Consider the following 24,246-nt stretch of genomic DNA (forward strand, 5'->3'; position numbering starts at 1 on the left):
AACTGAAAAATCAATATCATCTTCTGATACATGTCTGTGATAGATACACATTGCTTCAGTTTTGTTTGATTTCCTATCAGCATGCTGCTGTCATTGATCAGGTTTTAAAGTAAAGTCAGGCACATTAGTATCAAATTAACTGACCACTCTTGAGAGCTCTCAGGAGCTGAGGCTGGTGGTCTGTATATGAAATACTGCCATGGCCAGCAGCAGTAATTCTCTTCTGCTCACCTTCTGTGGTAAGTAGTGCATGCATGTGTGTTCAGTTTGATTTAACAGTTGTGCCTTTTGCAACTTATATAGGGCATGTTGATTATGAAAAAAATAAGTAAAAATAATGGTTATGGGGGACAGGCTTGGTCATTTCATAGAATTGCCTTCTTCTTGGAGGTGGAAGGTTCAGTTCATAACCCAAGTGAACAGTGGAGGTCAACTGTAGTGACAGGAGATAGAGGTGATATGCTCTTTATGATGTTTTGATATTTGATATTTTTTGTCCTGTATAAAAACAATATGCATCAGCTCTTTGTCCTGTACAGAAGCATATGCATTTTACACCTAAGTTTATCCTTGGCTTTGGCTGCCACTGATCAATATATATTTTTTTCCACATCTTTTAAATGTTAAGGGGAGCAGCCAGTTCATAAGCTTGAAAATCCAACTGTCCCAGCATTTTCTATGATCAAGCTAGAATTGCACCAAAAGTTTTAGAGAATATGCCAAGGCAAAATTTCCTCACCAAATATTTCTAAGTTGATAAATATCAGCTATTTTGCATATAACTTTAACCCTTTCAACACGGTGATGCAGACGTCAGTGTCATGTATGGAAAGGGTTAAGAGGAGATGGAAGAGGAGTAATCCTCTTCTAAACCTCTTAATCCTCTTCCATTTCCTCTTAAGAGGTTTAGAAGAGGATTAAGAGGAACTGGAAGAGGATTAAGAGATTTAGAAGAGGATTAATCCTCTTCCATTTCCTCTTAACCCTTTCCATACTATGACACCGACATCTGTGTCACATATTGAAAGGGTTAAACACTATTTGTTCTTTTTATTGATATGAAAAATCAAAATAATGTACACTATATTGAAGTACTAATGTGCCATGGCAGATAATTATTTTTTCATGCAGAGCACATTAGTACTTCAATATAGTGTACATTATTTTGATTTTTCATATCAATAAAAAGAACAAATAGTTTTAGTTTGGCAACAGAGACCCTTAACCCTTTCATTGCTAAACGCTCACGGCGAGCGTTAGGCGTATTTGCTGGTGGTGCTAAACGCTCGCTGCGAGCTCCACCCGCACTCAAATCTCCCACGTATGAAAGTGTTCCAACACTAATTCTCACAACACAGGATTGCCAATTGAGTGGGTTTTTCACTAAATTTGGTGGAAATTCATATCAGCCCAGCGCGGCAAATCTACGGACGAGTAACTGGTGGATGTTCTTGCCCAATATAGCGGCATTTTTGCATGGCTTCACCTATCACCTGACCGATTCTTTGACCAAATAGTTGTAAATATTGCAGTTGGCAATACTCCCTTGCCAGAATCTCAAGGAGAGATGTGCAGTTCTCTCAATATGGCTGATCATCCCGCACGCATCGACGTAAGTGTTAACATTCAACACTCCCTGAACGTGCATGTACGTTTGCAAGAGAGGCATACATAACCGACTCCTATAGATCTGGACCGCCTCTTTCCAATGATGTTTTTGGTTTTTGGCTGTGATGAATAATTTTTGAGATACAGAGGTTAAAACAGACCCCCCATTGGGCTGCCTGATTGCACCTGAGGGGATAGTCGCATCCCGTCCCGCGCGCAAGGAAAGGGTTAAACATGGAATATTACCATTTTATTGATTTTAATTTTGGAAGCACTTTATAGTATCAATCAATCACCAATATGGAAATCCTATACTATGCATATATAATTATCATTTTAGTGATTCTAATTTTGGCAACAATTTTCATATTACCAATCAATCACCAAAATGAAGATCCTACAATATATATATATATATATATATATATATGTATATATATATATATATATATATATCTATATAGATATATATATATATATATATATATATATATAATGCACTTTTTTCATGTATATTCTCATACTCGTGCAACATTAGCAATGACCATTATAAATCTCATAAGCAATGCATAAGTGCAACATGCTAAACATGCTATCTAGGTTTGCATAGCCATGCATGTAATTCAACATGTTAATGTACACAACCCAAGAAATTCTACAACCTCCTGTTAATGCTTCTTTGTTACAGCTATTCCTCTAAATTCTACCTTGTTATCACTACAGGAATTATATTTTCACTGAAAAAAATAAAGCTGAAAGAGGTATTTCTATTTACTATCATCCAAATGGCATGGATTTATCATTAAGCTAAGATTTCTCCCTTTAAAAATATTTACAGTCTTAATTCAAATCAAATTAGAAAACTGATGTTATTTAAGATGAAGCTATTGTGGAAAAGCAGAAGAAAAAGTCCTTGATCAACAGAAACCCAATGTTCATTATGACATGGATATCCTGGAATAGATGCAAAGTAGTCTGAAGGGCTGCACTATAAAGTCTAGACTAGTATACATTAATGAAGACAAGTAATTGTAACAACAATTTTATTTAAACGCATATACCTAGTGTGCACTTGCATGTATTACCTTACATGAATATATAGTATATTATTATGTTCTCTTTTTGTAGAGTACAAATCAAATTGATCTTTTTTTCATGAAAAATCCTTTTTAGTTGGGGGAATGCTGTTTTGGAAGACTTGTTTTCACTTTGAATATAAATCAACATAGCAAGTAGCACTGCTTCAGGGTATTATTACTATTTGCATTACATAAATATATATCTAAAAGCTATTGAGTACACTTTAGATTTTTCTTTGTGATTTCCAGTGTTCCATGTTGAGAGACCTAAATTATGCTACAAGGAATAAATCAAATGATCCTCTGACTAAATTCAAAGAATGTATCATCCATGTATGCAACCTTTTTAGTGACCTTTATGGATATGGCATCTATGCACTGTGTCTGAAAAAATGTTAGACCACACCTCTAATTATATTACAAAAATTGTTGTTACATTTCTATGTCTTGATTTTCTTCTGTCCTCTGGACATTATATATATTTCAACATTATTTACGCTTTAGAATGCAATAGGATTTTCCTAACAGAGAGGGTGAGAAATGTGGCATGAATTAATAAACTAAATAATGGAATGATACATATTCTCTACCAGTTAATACCCAAAGTGCATTAAGTGAGTGTGGCAAAGAATGCTATGCAAAAAGGAACCCAGGTATACAACATCAAACCTCATAAAAGACTATTATGCTAAAATTAGTTCATACTTTTTATAATAAAATTGATACAACATTAATATAGTGTGTGGGTTCACCTTTCTTGAAGATCCAATACTTAAGGGAAAAATCTTTCTCATGATAGCCAAACAAATCACCTTTAGATTATATTCTAAATGGCTTTTTTTTTTTTCTTTTACTCTAAAATAAATTTCAGGTAAATTACTCTCCTCTTTCAGCCACCTTTTTCCCACAAAGAACACCCTTATGTGACTTCTGGTGAGAGGTTACTAGAGTCAGCTTCTCAAAAGATCACCAAAAAAAATTGATATTAACAAGTAAAAAATTAAAATCTGAACTTTTCACAAGACATTATTAGCACAGTAAAAAAAAAAGTTAAAATGTTCTTCTGTACAAGCTTTAATGATGCACAATCCAGACAAATGTTTTTAAAGATATGCTTGGCAAACATTAGTCTTGGTGATCTGAGTGCTGGTTTCAAGACTAGCCAAAAGATCAAGTTGTCAACATACTGGGAGGAGTAGGTCATATCCACGTCCAAGTCAGAGAGACGATCGCTGTGCCCCCTGAAAATGGACGCCACTCCTTAGCTCTCCTAACACAAATGGGTCATCGTGCAAAGAGAGAGTGCTTGTAAGTGGCCACTTGCTACACTTTATACTGGTGCAATGTCTTCCCTGACATACAATTATAAAAAAAATCAACATTCAATAGAATTTCCATACATAAGTAATATAAATCTAGTTTAATGGCTTTAAGGCCACATTGAATAAAAAATGCTGTACCTTTCTACAGCATACAATAAACACATACACCCATCCCCCCTTATTCATGGGGATTAGAGGACACAGACCCCTGTGAATAGCAAATTTCCACGGATGTTTGGAGAGCCAACCAAAAAATGCCTTGGCCCACATAAAAACAGAGAGCAGTTTTACACAATCTGTAGCTAAAAAAGCATTTCCATTACTTGAAAGCAGCATAAAATATCATAAGCAGCATTATGCATTAGCTATGCATACTATAAACTATATTATAATTTACTCAAACTTCTTAAAAATACACATATAAAAATTTCACTTAACTATTGGGTGCTCACCACGAAGTATCTGTCATTTTCTTTATCAACTTCAGCTGCCTGTGCATATCATACCATGCAAATTATTTACTAATGAATACTTCTTTATATAAAAATCAGATAATAAAACTATGAAGTGGGTAATAAGAATACAATCATAACTGCAAACAGCTGTTCATCTGATAAATATAAACAACCTGGAGTGTTGGCAGTAGAGCTGGACAGGTAATGGTACTAACAATATGAGCTATACAACACAGTAACGGTACCAGACTGCTCAGTACCAGTACCACCAGTGCATTAGCCAGTATTTTCTACCTGATTTTTACAGCATGAAGCATACATTAGTATATATTTTGAATGGTATGATATGCTCAAGCAGCTGAAGTTGAAAAAGAAAATGGTGGAGACTTTGTCATGAGTACCCAAAAGTTAAGTGAGATTTTAATGACTAGATATTTTTAAGAAGTTTATGAAAATTACAGTTCAGTTTATAGTACGTAAAGCAGATGAATGCTGCTACTTATGATATTTTATGCTGTTATGCTGTACATGTATACATCATCCTTTACTTAAGAATGGCCAAATCATCTGAGAATGTTTGGAGTGGTGCTATGAAAATTCTTTTGCGGCTACCTTTGTGCATTTTAGGGGAAATCAGCGAATGTGTAAATCCACAAATAGTGAATCTGCAAATACAAGGGGACAGGTGTACTGTGTCACAAGATCAACTGAACGAGATTTAGGATGGCTATACTAAAAACACAACTTCTAAACTTGCTTTGTGAGAATGTTTTTTTTGTCGAGCACAAAATCTATTGCAGAATAAACATTAACTGATGCCATGCTTAAATTAATAACAGCCTTAATACCAACAAAACTCCAAACATGCTAGAATATAATTATTAGGGAGTCAGTGAATGAAGTGATCAGCATCTGCATTCATTTCCTTAGAGAGTTATTACAGTGTTAGTGATGCCAAGAATTACCACTTCTTTAGAATACTTTTAATCATGTCTTACCAATTCATCGTACTTCCCCTGCAATTGTTTTTCTTTAGTATCATTCAGCCAGTTATTTATACAACTTGTATAATAGGGTAAAAACATCACCTTACATCCCTCCCCTTGTTCTTCCTTCATTTCCAAATGAGTTACATGCACCTTTCAGTATTAAGAACACTTAAATTTCAGTTGGCTATTACCAAGGACCTATCTAAAATTTACAGAAAACAATTGATCTCAAGTCTGTATCCATCACCTATATCAAGCACTCGAGCAAGTTTTCTCATCAGAGTAGTCACACTTTTTTAGTCATTCAAATTAAATTTAACAAAAAAATAAATAAATAAAAGTTTAAATATCCTAATTTGAGTAGATTAGTTTGAACTTAATCCCCACATTTCATGATACAAGACAGAAATGTGTCCAACAATTCAACCTCTCATCATTCACTTTGTACTGTTTTGGCTCACGAAAGGGGCCAAGAAGGTCAGAAAGAACTCACATTCGTTAACAAATAAAAGGCATCCAAAAGAGGAAAAGACAGTCAGCAAGAAATCTTAATCATTAATTAACAAATTAAAGGCTTACAAAAGAGGAAAAGACAGTCAGCAAATCATATTCATTAACAAATAAAAAGTAAAATTTTGGTAGTCTTTTTCATGTGCCATAAATGAATATATTAGTATGCTTTTGAAAGCAAATAATAGATGAATCATGGTAAGATAGACAATAATATATGTTTCCAAAGAGGGTGATATCTATTTTACCTACAAACTCACTCATTGTATTGTATTATCTTTCTCATAACTTTGATGAGGATGTACCCAATCAATGGAAATCTAACTCATTTAAAATATCATTCATCTGTGTGTTTGCTAAATTTCTTACATTAAATGTTTTGTACATTATAGTCTAGCTTAGCCTCTAAAACGAAGTAGTAGTAGTCCATCCATATCAAACTTGCAAAAGAGGGAATTGTTGGACACATGTATCAACTGGAAGTTCAATAGGAAAAACACTCAAAAGTATGACAGATACTCTTCATCAGACAATACACTGATAGTTGCTTTTGAACATATACAGTGCTCGTCATAAACATTGTCGCCGGAGACCACGGTGTCCGTTTGAAAGATCAAAACGCGCGCGCTTTCCTTGGCGGGCATTGGGTGCTTTAAATTAAATTATTACACATCAGGCATCTCAGCCTGGGTGTTGGGCAGCTTGCAACTGCGGGAAGGAGTGACAGGCACCTGTCAATCACTCTGACTGGGGTCCGCTTTTTTGCTGGCTTCCCGCGCCATCCCCCCAGACTGGCTTTTTTTTTTTTTTTTTTTCCAACAAAGGAGGCAGCTCAAGGGCAACAAAAAAAGAAAACAATAATAAAAAAAAAGCCCGCTACTCGCTGCTTGCAGTTACTCTGCTGTTTAGCTGTTTTCCTGGACAATGGTGGTCTACCAGATCTTGTCACGGGATGACATATGAGCCATCTCAGTTCTCCACAAGGCTGGACACTCCACACGGGCTATCTCTGACCAGACGGGCGTCAGTGTCCGCCAGGTTCAAAGATAAATGAAGCGTATGGGTGAACTCGGAGGCAACAAAACACCGGCCAAGAAGAAACCACCAGGAAACACCCGCAAAACTTCCCTGCGAACCCTGAGAGTGGTACACCGTGAAGTCGAGCGCAATCCACGAGTATTGGCCTGGAAAATCAGGGAAGACAACTTGGGATTGCTGAGTAATGTATCTGTGAGGACATTATCGCGCCGCATACACGACGACCTCCAGTACCTGAGCTATGCAGCGCGGCCCAAGCCTGTAGTTACTGTAGCCCAGCAAGAGAAGAAGCTTGCGTTTTGTGACAGGATGAAAGACTGGACCATTGAGCAGTGGCGTGGCGTGCTGTGGAGCGACGAATCAAGATTCACAGTGACAGCCAGCAGTCAAGGTCGCTTGTACCGGCACCCAGACAGCGACCCGCTCGACCCCCGCTACACCGCTCCTGCCATCAGATTCCCTGATTCGTTGATGGTGTGGGGATGCTTTTCCTACCACAGGGTGGGGAGCCTCGTGGTGTTACCCAAGAAAACCACAATGAATCAGGGGAACTACCTCGAGCTTCTGTGTGACCATCTACCAGGGTCTTTCGATATGTGTCAGGCCTCCACCTTCATGCAGGACAGTGCACCGTGCCATACTGCTAAGTCAGTGAAGCAGTGGCTCAGGGACTGCTGTGTGCCGTTCTTCGAAGACTGGCCTGCTAATTCCCCGGATTTGAACCCAATTGAAAATTTGTGGGCGATAATAAAACGTGAGTTACGCAGCCACGACTGTTCAACCGTGGCCAAACTCCAAGCTGCACTTCACCACCTTTGGAACACACTCGCTCCCCAGCATCTCATGGTGCTTGCAGACAGCCTTCCGGCCCGTTCGGAAGAGTGCAGGAGACGTCAAGGAAAGCCAACAAAGTATTAGTTGTAAGTTCAATAAATTTCCTTGATTGCAGTACATGTTTATATTACCTGGCGCAGCGTGGGAGAGGGGTGCGACAATGTTTATGGCGAGCACTGTACACTCGATCCTCATTTCCTGGACTAATAGGGGGGAGCACCTGTCTGGAAACCACAAAAATCCATTCATCAGAGACCACTACATTTCAGGGAAACGATCCATTCACAGACATTTACAATACTCAGTCCATTAATCTCAAATATTCAGTAACTGCAACGGACTTTTACCACACTTTATCGAGCACATTTAAGGCAGTATCCGCCTCTTTTTTTATAAATAGCCCAAGGGTATTGATTTTGATATAATTTATGAAGAATAATACCCTGATCATCTTAGCCGGACATAAAATTAATTGTGTATTTTTTGATTTTTTTTTTTTATGTTTAAAAAAAATTGAAGTCTATCTCCTCTGACCATTTCTGCACCAATTTTTTTGTCCTAAGCACACAATGTACTTTGAGACCTTCCTCACAAAGTTAGTAAACAAATTGTTAAAACCTTTTTATTTAGTTGCAGAAAAATGTATGAGAAAATTTGCAATCCAGACTGTATTATTACTGTATTATGGAAAAAAGAAATGATGTTTTTTTTCTAACTTTGTTCTATAACATGTCTAGCTCCTAAACCCAAAGTTTTATGGCAATCACACTAAAACTAAAGGAGGAAATACATTTTACATATGTATTACTCCTAGTTTTGAGAAAACAGCGATTAAAGAATTTTCTCCATTTTCGTGTCATAGTGCAATCAAATACAGTTAAAACGTCCCAGATCTGTTGTTGTTTGATTCCTTAGGGTTCACTAATCACATATCAATGCATTTATCTAATGATGCGACTCCTGGTTCCCCCTTTCAAAAGTATTAATCGCTCTAGGGCAAGGGTATCGTGACGCTCCGTCATTCATTGTTGCCAGGTTTGATCTTCCAAACTCGCCTGGACTCATTGCTTACAGTGTCATCTACCTTTCTTCTCTTTTTGCCTTTGGTTGAAGTGGTAGTTCTTCTTTGCTCTCAGTGTTTCAACCCCTTTCTATATTGATAATTGTTCCAAGCATGCTTGTAAGTAGATGACACTTGTCATGGACAAAATTGTGATCTATCACTGTCACTTGGGTGGTAAATTTCACTCTAAAGTATCCTGCATACTTGACTTTCATGCATTTCAACCATACTTTTGAAAAAATGCAACAATTGGTTTGGTGGTTGTGGTGAAGGATCTCGTAGCGGCGAGGCACTTGAACTTGAGTGTTGGCGCATAGCAATTATTTGCGATGCATTACATGTCAACAAAGGACACACTGTTTGGCGGCAGTCACAATGTGTCCTCCGCCTGCCGTCTATTGGGGTGTTTAACCAAATCATACCATGCAAATTATTTACTGATAAATGCCTCTTTCTATAAAAGTCAGGTAATAAGACTATCAAACAAATAATGAAAATGATCATAACTAAGCAGCTGCTCAGACAAGAATGTATGTCACATAAAGCTTATTGAACCCATTGTGGACATTTTGTTGAAGACACAAACTCTGAGTGAAGGACGAATACATAAATAGAATACAAAATTACAGGAATTCAACAAGTCTGAACAAAAATATGAAGCTTAGTGAATTAGTGAACTCATTGTGGAAGTGACATGACCATCACCTACACTAAAACAATGACCTGTGGCCCACAGTGGTGAGATGCAGACACTGACTGGAGGAAGGAATCTGTTGTATAGCGGCCACACTTTTGTTTTGATACCCGGACCAGGCAACTGCCAGACTTAGCTGAACCCCAGACTTTTTACCTGAATTCAAATTCGGCTCCCAGATATGATCGGGCACATGTCCAACAATTGTTGGACCTCAGGTTTTGTCTGGGAAATCCGATATCAAGAAAATTGAGGGTCGAGTGTAATGGCATTCTAAGCACAATCATTCTTAAGTCTGTATCACAAGTAACTCCTCTTACATAAAATAATCAACCAGTGGGAAAATGATATACAGAAAAAGTCCAAAAATCTAAACACAGATAATCTGAAAATCCCAATTGTTTGAATTTTCTAAATTGATGGACTTGGGTGTGATTTTTTTATGAATATGTTTGATAGTCAATTTTTCTTCTTTGCTCAGCAAACAGTACCATCCCGAGTTTCACGCTTGCTTCATTCCGAAGGTATAGCGCTAAACTCAAGGATTGCGAAACTCGGGGTATTGAAAACAATGAAAAAGCACTTTTTGGTTCCGACCTGTGAAGAAACCGACTTTTTTTTTTTACTTACTCCATTGTTATCTCAAAATACGTAGCTTGGTAAAAGGAAGAAAACAGGAAGTGAGAACGGGTCATTTTGAGGCCACAATTGAATTGGCTGGCAGTTCTGAAAACACGCTTGTGATTCGTTGAGTCCGATGACGTCATCGACGGCGCTCACCCAATCAAAAGCCTCACTGCCTTAAAGCGGTGTCACACTGACCAATTTCCTCCAACTGTTGGGGCTACGGCGCCCAACCGGGAGCGAGTTGTCGGTTGTCCGTAAGCTGGTGTCACACTGGCCCTCTTTCCTCCAACCACGTTGGCGGTAGGAGCAACCGGGAACTTCAACTTTTCCGGGTGTGCGTCACACACGGCCAAGGTCGGTTGCCCGTAAACAAGGCAGTCGCCCCGTAATCCACATGGCGTTGTCTGCTAAAGTAAGGGCTGCCATGGCTTGTGCTGCCATTACCCATGTTATGGACATGTTGCTGCAGTTAAATGGAAGGAAGAAGCGGTTGTGGGCATGATTATGGATGGCTTCAAAGATGGGAGGACAGGAGTGTTTACCCAAAACTTGTCAGAGAACTGGCTAAATTTCCAGAACGTCGCCTGTGGGACACAGTTAGACAAACCTATTTTTACTAGTAGCTTTCGGAGTGTTATGAAATAATCTGCTAACCGTTTCTGTCGCAAATTATTAAATCACTAATATAATGATCGACTTTTCCATGCCTGTTGTATGTGCAACCGCCGCTGCAGCGGCAAAATAGCTCGCAGAAAGGTTCAATTTGCTTACTGATTCCGTATTTCACTCACCACTCACAAAGATCACAAGTGGGCAAACTAAAACAAAACAAGGCACATAAATGTTCTTCCTGCTGTGTATTTACACAGCATGCATACGTGGTGGACAGCAGAACGACTTATTTCAGCGAGGAGATATTTCTCGCAACATCGGCCAGCATAGTGGACGACCGCTGCTGCCATGTCCCGTCCTGCGCCAGGAACACAACACCGGGAGTCCTTCTACAATTTTCACAGACTGGAGCAAAAAGTTTTTTGGATTATGGTTCCACAGCACAAATATCAAATAGTAAACAAAGCAGCTCTGCCAGTCCACTTTATGAGTCTCTTGGTGAGCCATCTTCCACTGCTCCTCACTCCTCAGCCACTGCTGTCGTCTGTTTGTTTACATACAGCTGCATGGTACCCACGTACCCACGCTTGTACCCATAAATGTTTTCCATTCGTAAGGACAACCAACAACTCGCTCCCAGTTGGGTATTCAGGGAACCACGGTTGCCCATAGCCCCGATGGTTGGATGAAAACGGCCAGAGTGACACTGCCATTTAAGGCAGCGCGCATGACGCCAACGGTAGGTAGACGTAACCCGTACGTGTCAAAGCAGCGCGAAACTCGGGGCGGTAATGCGCGAAAGTCAGGATGGTGAGAATTTAGGACTAAGAGTGAAACTCAAGGATCGCGAAACTTGGAGAGCGCGAAACCTGAGAGGATACTGTATTGTGTGAACTAGCAGTTTATTTCAGTGTAATCTAAAAAAAAGACATGGTCACAACAAAATTTAAATCCCTTGCTGTGTTGTGTCATATCTGCCACTTGCCACTTCACGTCGAATGATGTTGCAACTGGTATATTCATAAAATTTGGGTTGGAAATGATTTTTCCTTTCAGATTTTTCAATTGCCATTCCTGGTCAAGCACAAAGCAATAGATAACAACTTTGACTACTCAGAAACAAATATAATTATGCATCTCTTTGGTCACGACTCCAAGCTATGAGACTTTTCGCAATAGATGGACAAAGAACAATGCCGGCACGCAACAATGAAGGTTAAGAAGAAGAGGACTGAGAAGGACACTGAATATCTTGCTAGAGCATTCTAAGTGAAATCTGGCTACAATCAGGAAGGTGGTGCCTTCAGATACTCTCACCCTTGAGTGAATAATACCTTTTCAAAGGGGGAACCAGATGCCTCTAGTTCTCTAGTACGAACAGTATAAACAACGACATGCGAAAATTTCATGCCAATCAAACAAATGCAAGTGGTACGACACAGGAGACATGGAAAAAATTCTTTGACATGATACCACTACGTGTTTTTTCCAGTATAAAAACTAACTCTGCCAACACTATAAATACAACTATCCATTACTTAAGTGTCAATTATAAGATTAATAAAAGGGCTTTTCTTTCCAGAGGGAATTTGATTTCGAAAAAGGAAAAACGAGAAAATTAATGTGAAAATATTAATATTTTGTTTCAGAAACTAACAAAATAAAACAATTTCCTCAGTAACATTTGTAGAAATATACATAAGCCTTTTATGGTATTTTTTTCCAAATAAAGTGACAAAATAAAGTTATAATAGAGTTCAAAATTTTTCAAATAGAAAAAATTCAGATAATAAAAAGCTATGAACGAAGTGTGTGTGTGTTTTTTGTTATTTGATCCATGTGTTTATGTGGTTGAGTCAAGATGGGTGGGTTGGCCGCGCACGTGCAGTGGTGACAATGAGAACTGGCATGGTGGAACCACAGGCATGCCACACCCACAACTGTTTCTTCCTTCCATTTAACTGCAGCAATAAGTCCGTAACTTGGTTAATGGCAGCACAAGCCGCGACAGCCCTTATTTTAGCAGACGACGCCATATTGATACAGGGCAAGTGCTATGTTCACGTTGTGGATGTGGATACGGGCAGTTGCCGGTTGCCCTAGCAGGAGCCAACGCAGTGGGAAGAAAAAAGCCTTGTGTGACACCAGCTTACGAATAACTGTGAACTCGCTCCCGGTTGGGCGTACGGGCGTTGCCCGTAACCCCAATGGTCGGACGAAAACGGCCATTTGTGACACCGCCTTAAGGCAGTGAAGCCGCTGATAGGGTGAGCTTCGGCGATGATGTCATTGGACTCCCAGCGAATCACAAGCGTGTTTTCAGAACTGTCAGCCAATCGTAAGGCAGCCGCCTTCAACTGCGGCTTCAAAACTACCCTCTCTCTCTCTCTCTCTCTCTCTCTCTCTCTCTCTCTCTCTCTCTCTCTCTCTCTCTCTCTCTCTCTCCATAGCCACAGTGTTTGGAGGAAAACGTCCAGTGTAATACTACCTTTAAAGGTAGTGTGCGTGACGCCGATGGTAAGTAGACGTGGCCCGTATGTGTCAAAACAGCGCAAAACTCGGGGTGATAATGCACGAAAGTCAGAATGGTAAGAATTTAGGACTAACCGCGAAACTCGGATTGCATGAAACTCGAGAGGGTACTGTAGATAAAACAGACGAAAACTTAATTTAATATTACCGTACCTGTACAGATAAGAGTTGACAGTGCAATAGGCTGTCACACTGGCTGTTTTCCTCCTACCGTTGGGGCTACTGGCAACTGCATGCCCATACACCCAACTGTTGGTTCCATCCATACGGATGGAAAACGGTTGTGGGTACGAGCAACCGCGCGGCTGTATGTAAACAAACAGACGACTGCAGTGGTTGAGTGAGTGAGTGAGGAGCAATGGAAGATGGCTTACCAAGAGACTCATTAAGTGGACTGGTAGAGCTGCTTTGTTTACTATTTAATTGACAAGATAAGAGAACACCCTGTGCTGTGGGATCACAGTTCAAAATATTATTTTTTCTCCATTCTATGAAAATTGTAGAACTCCCGGTTCACAGCACAGTTCTCTAACGAGGTTTGGGAAAACTCTACTGTCCTCCCATCCTTGAAGCTATGATTGTGCCAACAACTGCTTCTTCCTTCCATTTAACTGCAGCAACAAGTCCATAACTTAGGTAACGGCAGCACAATCCGCAACAGCCCTTACTTTATTAGCAAACGCCGCCATGTCGATACTGAGCGACTGCTTTGTTTACATTGTAGATATGGGCAACCGACCTTGGCCATGTGTGATGCACACCTGGAAAAGTTGGAGTTGCCAGTTGCCCCTACAGCCAATGCGGTTACAGGAAATTGGCTCAGTGTGAAGTGTGAATCTTTAATAAGTGGATGGTGGTGTGGAAGGGAAAGGGAAAAGCTGTTATCATTTGGAAGGGGAGTCCCCTTCCATATTGTGTATTTAGCAAAAGCTACATAGCAACTAACACTCTCCCGCCAATACTGCCGGCCTGTTGCCCCACAATGTTATCAGTTATGTGTTCATAGTTCGAGACACTGTTCGTCACCCGAGACGTTTTTTGTTTGGAAAATTTGTTCATGAATTGATCTGTTCGTGATGAGAGGCGTTCGTGACTCGAGGTTCCATTAAATTCTTTTGTTTGTCCAATGCTAATTTTGTCTAATGCAACACAAACTTTGACCTAATTTCCATGTTGAACATGAGGCCATTGTAATTCCAACACCTCACACACAACCCAACAGCAGCTCCCGTGCACCAAAGTTTTAGAAAGTGACGTACAGGTTCGTGCATTGCTCCCACATATCTATGAAATAATAAAAGACCTTTTTCTGTTATTCAGGTATACAGGTACATTGAATTGTTGTTTTGTTATAAAAAAGTTTGTTCACATGTGCGCTAACTAAACCGTGGTTTAAGTTAGTCCATGTGGGAGCAAAGATTTTCATAAAAACAAATGAAATGTGCCTCTTGACCCGTAAAACATAGAAAAAGGGTATTTATTCCCTGTAAGGTATATGGAAGCAATGTACAAATATGTACAGTAATTTCAAGAACTTTATTGGATGGGACCATTGCTGCAGTGTGCATATGTGAACACAACTTATTACCATATATCAATAAATCACACAAAAAAATTGCACTTATTACCTTTTCATACAGTGTAGCAAGGCAATATCACTCACTGTTACCTAAGCAAATGTGAGCACAGAAAATTTATTAAATAATCGGGAATATACATTTGCTACCATGACAATGTCATGGTAGCAGTGTAACAAAGATTTAAGAGTGAGACAGGGGTGTGGGCTATCATCATGGAAGTGGGGACAAAGGTGCAGCGGGAAGCAGCTGATAACAGGATTAAGCTTTCTGTTGTAAACAACCGACACCACGACTGAATCTGTGAGTTTACATGAGTGGCAGCCACAAATTTATTGCTAATAAAACCTTTTTTCTATGGAAAATCAGTGTCTGCAAATCCACAAATGGGAGTTCTGTGAATGTGCGGGATCACCTGTATTTACCCAGTTGTGATGGGCAGAAAGTGAGGCACACTGTCCTGTCTCCAAATTTCAGTTTATCAAGCTTAGCTTTAAATTCATGAATATTTTTGACTTGAAGTATGAGTGTGTGTGTGCATGCCTGTAATGAAACTTCATCATAATGAGTCAAACTATGACACTGAGTAACTTATCTGATTGATGTCCATCTCCAAATCAGATACTTTCTGAAATCTTTTAAAATGTCCAATTGTTCACCCTATTCAAATTTTCAGTTATCAAGAGTCTGGCTTACCAAGGGTTTACTATATATATAAATAATAATAATAATAATAATAATAATAATAATAATAATAATAATAATAATAATAATAATGATAATAGTAATAATAATAAAAATAATGATGAAAGTAATATAATCATCATTATCCTGATAATGACTTGAATAGTAATAATAATAATAATAATAATAATAATAATAATAATAAATAATAATAATAATAATAATAATAATAATAATTATGTAACATGATAAAGGCTAAACACATCAAATGATTCTGGTTGTTTTAATGCTTTCCAATCCAATCCTTGGAGGAATAAATATTTTTGCTGAACTAATGGCAGATACAGCACTCAACAACCAGCACCTCACTAAGTAATAAAATGATAAACCCTATTATAACTATATTAGTAGAGATTAATACAGATATTATTCTGTACAGTAGAAAAATGTGCTAAGATCAGTCAAACTTAGAAAGATAGAGCAATAAAAACAAAGAAGTTAAAGAAGAATAAACACATTGAAAATATTAATAACAATTTGATTTGTGTATCATCCATACAGATCTTGTTCTTGGATGGTTAAACTCCCAAAGCTGTGCAACTCAAATTAGGGAGGCAAGAGTTACCTAAACAGATCTTGTTCTTGAATGGTTAAGTTGCCAAAGCAGACCCACTAAGACAAACCACCTCCAAGAGAACATACTTGGGGTTTTGTACACGTATATAAAGTTTGCAATGTGTGTGTGTGTGTGTGTGTGTGTGTATTTACCTAGTTACCTAGTTGTATTTTTACAGGGCCTGGGCTTACTCTCGTGTGGTCCCGTCTCCATATCTGTATTTGTCCATCTTTTCCTTAAAGTTGTGCACACTCTTCGCTGATACATCTGCAGTGCGGTGACTATGCCTGATGAACGAGCCTCCCATAACCCACTTAGCCAGTGGGGTACCTCTTTGGCCGACTCGGTAAGGAGTGGCTCTCCCGTCACGCTGGTCGCGAGTTCAATCCCAGGCAGCCGGGGAATACCCTCTCCTTGTTGTGATTAATTTCTCGTGTGTTTCGATACACGCAAAGGACGTGTGAGACTGAGAGAGTAATAGAAAAAAGAGAATAGAAAATCTCGTCATTAAACATCATCCTCACTTAGTCTGTTCGAAACCTCTATGTTTCTTTGCGGAAAGCTATATTTTTTATGTCTCTCAGGCATCTTCCTTTCCTCAGCTTTTTACTGTGCCCTCGTGTGTTGCTGACATTTCTTCCTTCTCTTAAAAGAAACTCCTCATTGTCTACTTCCTCCATTTTGATCAATAGTTTATAAATTTGTATTAGGTCTCCCATTTCTTTGTTCCAGTGTTGGTAGGTCCATTTTCTTTAACCTTTCTTCATATGACAATCCCTCCAGTTCTGGAACCATTTTCGTTGCCATTCTTTGTATTCTTTCTAGTTTTTTTTATGTGTATTTACCTAGTTGTATTTACCTAGTTGTAGTTTTACAGGGCCTGGGCTTACGCTCGTGTGGTCCCGTCTCCGTATCTATAATTATTATTGTGTGTGTGTGTGTGTGTGTGTGTGTGTAATCCACCACGATCTGATCACATGCTGGATTTCTGATTGCCAGCCATTACCTTCCTGGGAGGGCTTTGGAGCTGGTTGGCTGATCATTGGGTGCTGCTAGGGTGCACACCATACATCCCCATCCCCCTTGCTGAAGGGGGGACAGTAACTGCTCCTTGTCAGAGGAAAAATATTTTTGCCTGAGCAGAGCTTGAACCTTAGTGTGTGTGTGTGTGGGTGTTATTTACCATAGTCTAATCACACACTGGGCTTGCGATTGCCAGCCAGTACCCTCTGTGAGTGAGCTTTGGACCTCACAGGTTGGATCTTTGGGTATGAATGTGAAGTAGGACACAATCCCCAACTGACACCTGATACCTGTTTCCTGCTGGGTGGACAAGGGCCATGGATTAAAGAAGACTGCCCCTCACTCTGCCCCTTCACTCTGCTCAGGAATCAAACCTGGGATCTCTCAATTAAGTGGGTTATCACTGTGAGGTGAGCAAGCTAACCACTCCCCTACAGAGCTGTGTGTGTGTGTGTGTGTGTGTGTGTGTGTGTGTCATGTGTAATTGTTATTCTCAGTTAGTTATGGGAGAAGGGTAAATTGGGGTGGTTACACACACACACACACACACACACACACACACACACACACACCAATAGTACTTGATGCCCTACATACCACCGCTTGTGACCATGGCTATGCACCAGGCGTGACCACATGCGCCCCAACAGGAACCATGGTCTGTCACAGCCAGACCAATGAGGAAACACCAAAAAACCAAGAGACAGATGTATTAATACCCTCAGACCTGATGGACTTATCTAAATACATTCAGGTACTTGGAGTTTTATTTCAAAGATTCCAGCATCATTTTATATTTGTCTTTTACTGTCAAAACCCATTCCCTATCAGCAGCACTGTACTGTGGTAAATAACATAAGAATATCAGAAGAATAGTTCTGAATCAATTGAAAGTCAAAAGTTCCTGGCATTTGCATTCTTGCACACCACTCAAATTTAGTACTCTTAACCCTTTCATTGCTAATCGCTCGCAGCAAGACTATCCCCCCCCAGGCGCACTCGGGCAGCCCAGTGGGGGGAGGGGGGTCTCTTTTAACCGCTGTATCTCAAAAAATATTCATCACAGCTAAAAGACAAAACCACCATTGGAATGAGGAGGCCAAGATCTATAAGATTTGGTTATGTAAGCCTCTCCTGCGAACATACAGGCACGTTCAGGGGGTGTTGCCTGTGAAGACATACATCTGTGCATGTGTGACGGTCAGCCATATTGAGGCAACTACTGAGTAGATCTCTTGATGGGCTGCTGGCAGGTAGTATTGTCAATTGCAAAATTTACAACTATTTGGTAAAAAAATCAGTCAGGTGATAGGTGAAGCTATGCAAAAATGCCACTATATTGGACAACAACATCCACCAGTTACTCATCTGTAGATTTTCCGTGCTAGGCTGATATGATTTTCCACCAAATTTAGTGGAAAACCCACTGAATTGGCAATGCTGTGGGGTGAAAAATAGTGTTGGAACACTCTCATACGCGGGAAACTTGAGTGCAACTGCCGTTCGCAGCGAGCATTTAGCACCAGCGGCAAGTTATGCTAGTCCTCGCTGCGAGCATTTAGCATCAAAAGGGTTAAGTCAGAAAGGTGCTTCCATTACCACTTAAAATATACATATAGGATAAAGAGATATAAATAGATAGATAAAAAGATACACATTTATGCAGACTTTATCATTTTAATTAATGAAGATAACTCTTGAAGACCTAGGAGAATAAAATAGTGATAATAGTGACAATATGGGATAAGCAAGAAGTGATGGCTATTAAACGGATGAAAAGGAAAGGAACTGAAGCTTAAAACCACATTATTATGAGAGCTACTCGGTGCTTCATGCAAATCATGGTTTGTGAAGCATTAAATGCAATTGATGGTGATTTAATCACAGTCAATGACATTTTGCTGAAAATTGGGTGCACGATTATGTAATATGGCTGAGAAGGTATTTCACATAAGTTTTCTATGCAGATACAGACTTTTGAAAAATGCCAAATTATTTTTCCTGGTCTGTACCAGAAAAGTTATGATCAAGAATCTCCACATCTGCATCACTGAAATAATAGCCAAGGCCAATAAATTATGTACATAATTCTAATATGCAGATTCTTATTAGATTTCTTATTAGAATATCTACTTCATGTGTATCTATATTCATATATACATTTTTTTTTCTGTTATTGCAGTTATCTTTGTAATATTTTGGGAAATGTTAATGTTAGTCAAGACCCAATTTTTTTTTTTTTTTTTTTTTTTTTTTGGAATTCAATCTAACTATAACCATATATAATTATATATATGAACAACATGAATATTCTGCATATTCACTCACTCATTATTTTCTCACTCACTCACAGGTACACACACACTGCCCCCCCCCCCCCCACACACACACACACAAACAAACAAATAAACACACACACGCACACACACACACACACACGCACACATACACACACTAATATTTATTTATTTGATATGTATTATCATCACACCAGTCTTAAGTGCCCAATTAATTGTGTCCTAAGATGTATTAGGCATTCATTTTTAAAACCTGACTCTTTACCCACCAAATATTAGATCTGATAAAAATTCTGAGCATCCCAATGAAAAGGCAAATGGTATAATTATCTTACGCTACCCATACACCTCCTAACAAAAAATGAGTTATGCAAGGAATGTTCATAAATAGTCATATGAAGTTTTTTTGTGGAAAAGCCAGTGGAAAAGCCAGTAAGCAAAATCACAACCAAATACCCCAAAGCGAAATAAGCAGATGTTTTGAATGCATAGCAATCACTTGATAGATAATTGCTTGGATGTGGCAAGCTCCTGAAAAAAGAACCAGCAGGGCATCCCTTGTACTAGTGGTGATATAAAGAAGTGCATGTTGGATTTATTCTAATAGCTATCTGAGTATCTACCTACTTCTACCAAGTTCTGGTTTACAGGTAATTAGCTGCATTCATAGGATCCTGTTTCCAAGTTTTTATAAGTTATATTCAACTTGAAATTTGTTTAAGATTTTGGGTTGGACAATATATATCTTTGTCCATGCTGCTCAATAGTTTAGAAAACTGTATTTCTGACTACCTTCAAGAATCTAACACTGCAATCAAGTTCTTTCTCTCCTCATGTTTCTTTTAAGGATGGCAGCTAAAACTTTTCCAATCTTTCCTTATATATTAAATTTGTCTATCTGGGGATCATCTTGATTGCTTCTCTTTGTATTCTGTCACTCTAAATTATATCTTTCTCTTATGTAGGGACCACACTATTGCTACATACTGACTATTTCTTCATCCATGTGGTGATATACAACTTATGTTTGCCAACAGCTCATAAATTTCTCTGACAGACTTGTGTGTTTTTGGATGACAGAACATCCTGGACTAATACTCCTGGGTCCTTCTCTCTTACTTCACTTCCCAATTAATACTTTTAGCCACTTGCAATAATTTTTTTTTCAGTGAATTCAATATTCCAGATCTGGTTTCTTTTGTAAATCCTGTCTAGAGCTTCCTGCAACATTTTACAATCATCCTAAATCCTGTCTAGAGCTTCCTGCAACATTTTACAGTCGTCCTAAATCCTGTCTAAAGCTTCCTGCAACATTTTACAATCATCCTAAATCCTGTCTAGAGCTTCCTGCAACATTTTACAATCGTCCTAAGTTTCTACTTCTCATAATATTTACATCGTCTGCAAGCAGGATTGTATAGCTGTCCATTGCATCAACTTCATAATTAACATAAATCAGGAACACTACCAGTTCCAGCACCAAGCCCTGAGGGACCCCATTATTATTTCCCTCCATCCTGACATTTTGCTCTTTATTACTGTCCTCATGACCATCACTCAGGAAGTCTTTGGTCCATTCTAGAGGGTTCCCCTTCAGTCCTCCAATATGCTCCAATTTCCACATACCAGGTGGCTTGGCCAATTGTTGATTTTGGGGATATTAATTAAAGTCATAGGATAATCTCCACTTTTTACAGATATCCATGTGTCTCAGCAATTTTGCAACGTCTGCAAAAAAGCTCATGTAACTATTTACTTTCTCCAGCATATCATTTATATATATATATTAGGAAAAGTATTGGTGCCAGTACCGATCCTTGAGGCACCCCACTATCTACATTTCTCCATTCCGATTTCATGTCCTTTACCACTGTTCTCATTTCTCTTCCCTTTAAGTAACTTTCCATCCAGTTTTTTATTTTCCCTTTCAATCCTCCTCTATTTTCCAGCTTCCATCTATGCATCTGTGTGTGTGTGTGTGTGTATTTACCTAGTTGTATTTACCTACTATACATTTCAGCGGCGGACAAACGCTGTTTTTCGCAAATATCTCCTAAACGAATCATTGGATCAGTATGATATTTCAACACACTGCCTTTAACACCCGGACCTAATTTATGGCTAATATACCATGTTGCAATATGTGTTATGTTAGGAGCTTACTGAGTGATATTAAGCCTAATCCAGTCATCATATCTAAGGTGTTAAACAGAATCGGACGAGTGTGGGGTACCTCTAGCCCTCCACCAACGCCTGAACAACCCAAAGACCACTCCTTCCCTACTCCAATATCGCAGTATCCCTCCTGGTTGCCTCTTCACCCCCTACTCACCATCCCCTTCCCAGCCCGATGCTGTTGATCATTAATTATCAACGTGTATTACGTCGTGCCTCGCTGGTCCTGTACCATGCTCTTAGTTAATAATCATTCTATCTATACATATACACGCATAACATTCTAATATATAATACAGTGATGGGAGAAATAGGGAGGGACACAAGAGTGATGAGGGAGGCGAGAAGTTAGGGGAGAAGAGGAGGGATAACGAGAGCGAAGGGGAGTAGTTGTGGCTAGGAATAGTTTGGGAGGTGCTGGGGGCACACTGTCCTTCGAATGCGTCAACATGACTCGTCGGGTTTGTGTTATTTTTCACAAGTAAACTCGTCACATAAGACATATAGTAATGTGGTAGGTTAGCCATAAATTAGGTCCGGGTATTATAGGTAGTGTGCTGAAATATCATACTGATCCATAGATTCGTTTAGGAGATATTTGCGAAAAACAGCGTTTGTCTGCCGCTGAAATGTATAGTAGTTGTAATTTTACAGGGCCTGGGCTTACGCTCGTGTGGTCCCGTCTCTGTATCTATAATTATCCAACTTTTCCTTGAATCTCTGCACACTCTTCACCGATACTATTTCTTCACTTAATCTGTTCCAAACCTCTATATTTCTTTGTGGGAAGCTATATTTCTTTATGTCTCTTGAGCATCTTCCCTTCCTCAACTTTTTACTATGTCCTCTAGTATTCCTGCTGGAAGGTTCCTCTCTTAGTAGCAATTTCTCATTATCTACTACTTCCATTTTACTCAATAGCCTATATATTTGTATTAGGTCTCCTCTTTCTCTTCTTTGTTCTAGTGTTGGTAAGTCCATTTCCTTTAGTCTCTCTTCATGTCAGTCCCTCCAGTTCTGGAACCATTTTTGTTGCCATCCTCTGTATTCTTTCTATTTTTTTTGTGTTTCTTCATATGTGGAGACCACACTGTTTCCGCATATTCTAGTTTAGGTCTGATCATAGTAGTTATTAATTTTTTCATCATTTCTTTGTCCATGTAGTGGAATGCTATACCTATATTTCTCACCATGTTACATGTATATTACCGAAGATCCGATTTATATGACTTTCTGGTTGCATATAATCTTGCATTATTACTCCCAGGTCTCTCTCTTCATTTACTTTCTTTAATATTTCACCATCTCCCATTTTATATGTCCATTTTGGTCTTTCTACACTTTTTCCCATTTCCATAACGTGACATTTCTTCACGTTGAATTTCATCTCCCATTTCTGACTCCATTTCCAAATCTTGTTTAGGTCTTCTTGCAGCTCCTTGCAGTCTTCACTGTTTCTTATGTCTTTGCAGTTTAGCATCATCCGCGAACAGGCTCATGTAGCTGTTTATTCCCTCTGGCATATCATTAATATAGACTAGGAAGAGTACTGGTGCTAAAATCGACCCCTGGGGCACTCCACTTTCCACCGTTCTCCATTCCAATCTAGTGTCCTTAACCACGGTTCTCATCTCTCTTTCTCTAAGTAGCTTTCCATCCAGCACTTCATTTTCCCTCTCAATCCTTCTTTATTTTCTGGTTTCCACAGCAGTCTTGAATGTGGAACTTTGTCAAATGCCTTCATTAAGTCTAGGTAAATGCAATCCACCCATCCGTCTCTTTCCTGTAATTTGTCCGTCACTCTTGAGTAAAAGCTCAGCAAGTTTGTCACACATGAGCGGCCTTTCCTAAACCCATATTGATTGTTTGTGATTAGATTATGTTCTTCTAGAAATTTCATCCATTGTTCTTTTAATTTCTCACATATTTTGCATACTTCACTGGTCAGAGACACAGGTCTGTAATTTAGGGGTTCTTCCTTTTTTCCACTTTTGTATATAGGTACCACTTCTGCCCTCTTCCACTCCCTAGGCACTGTGCCCATTTTAATTGAGCACCTAATGATGTCATATATCGGGCCAACTAACTCATTTCTGCACTCTTTAAGTATAAAACCTGAAACTCCATCTGGTCCCACGGCCTTCCCTTCTTCCAATTCCCCCAATAGTTTTTTTATCTCCTCTTTATCTATTTTGACCTCTTCCATATATACATCTAAGTTGTTTTCTTGTGGTTCATTAAATAACGATTCTTTGGTAAACACTTGCTGGAATTTTTTTGTTAAATAATTCCACCATGCCTTTGGGATCCTCGATCTCTACATTCTCTTCATTCTCTTGATTTAATTTTTCCATTTATAAATCTATAAAATAGTTTAGGTTGTTCTTTACACTTTTCCACAATATCCTTTTCGTATCGTTTCTCTTCTTCCTTTCTCACTTTCACGTACTCATTTCTCGCTGCCTTAAAGTCTTCTCTGTGTGTGTGTGTGTGTGTGTGTGTGTGTGTGTG

General features: G+C 39.0%; 1 protein-coding gene across 8 annotated transcripts in view; it reads right to left on the reverse strand.

Moving 5' to 3' along the window:
- Positions 1–2,139: 2,139 nt before the first annotated feature.
- Positions 2,140–24,246, reverse strand: part of LOC126996672 (mitogen-activated protein kinase kinase kinase kinase 3-like) — an 88,143-nt gene continuing 66,036 nt past the window's right edge. Inside the window, exons 13-14 of one of the 8 annotated variants that reach the window (XM_050857394.1) lie at positions 17,861–17,923; positions 2,140–3,928 (exon numbers count right to left, since the gene is read on the reverse strand). In XM_050857394.1, the coding sequence (XP_050713351.1) occupies positions 3,688–3,928; positions 17,861–17,923 (304 nt within the window). In that variant the 3' untranslated portion in view covers positions 2,140–3,687. Of the gene's footprint in view, positions 3,929–7,825; positions 8,060–17,860; positions 17,924–24,246 lie in introns of those variants that run through there. The other 7 variants (XM_050857397.1, XM_050857399.1, XM_050857395.1 and 4 more) reach the window with 7 other exon arrangements.

Source organism: Eriocheir sinensis, chromosome 10 (genome assembly GCF_024679095.1).
Source record: "Eriocheir sinensis breed Jianghai 21 chromosome 10, ASM2467909v1, whole genome shotgun sequence".
Lineage (NCBI taxonomy): Eukaryota > Metazoa > Arthropoda > Malacostraca > Decapoda > Varunidae > Eriocheir > Eriocheir sinensis.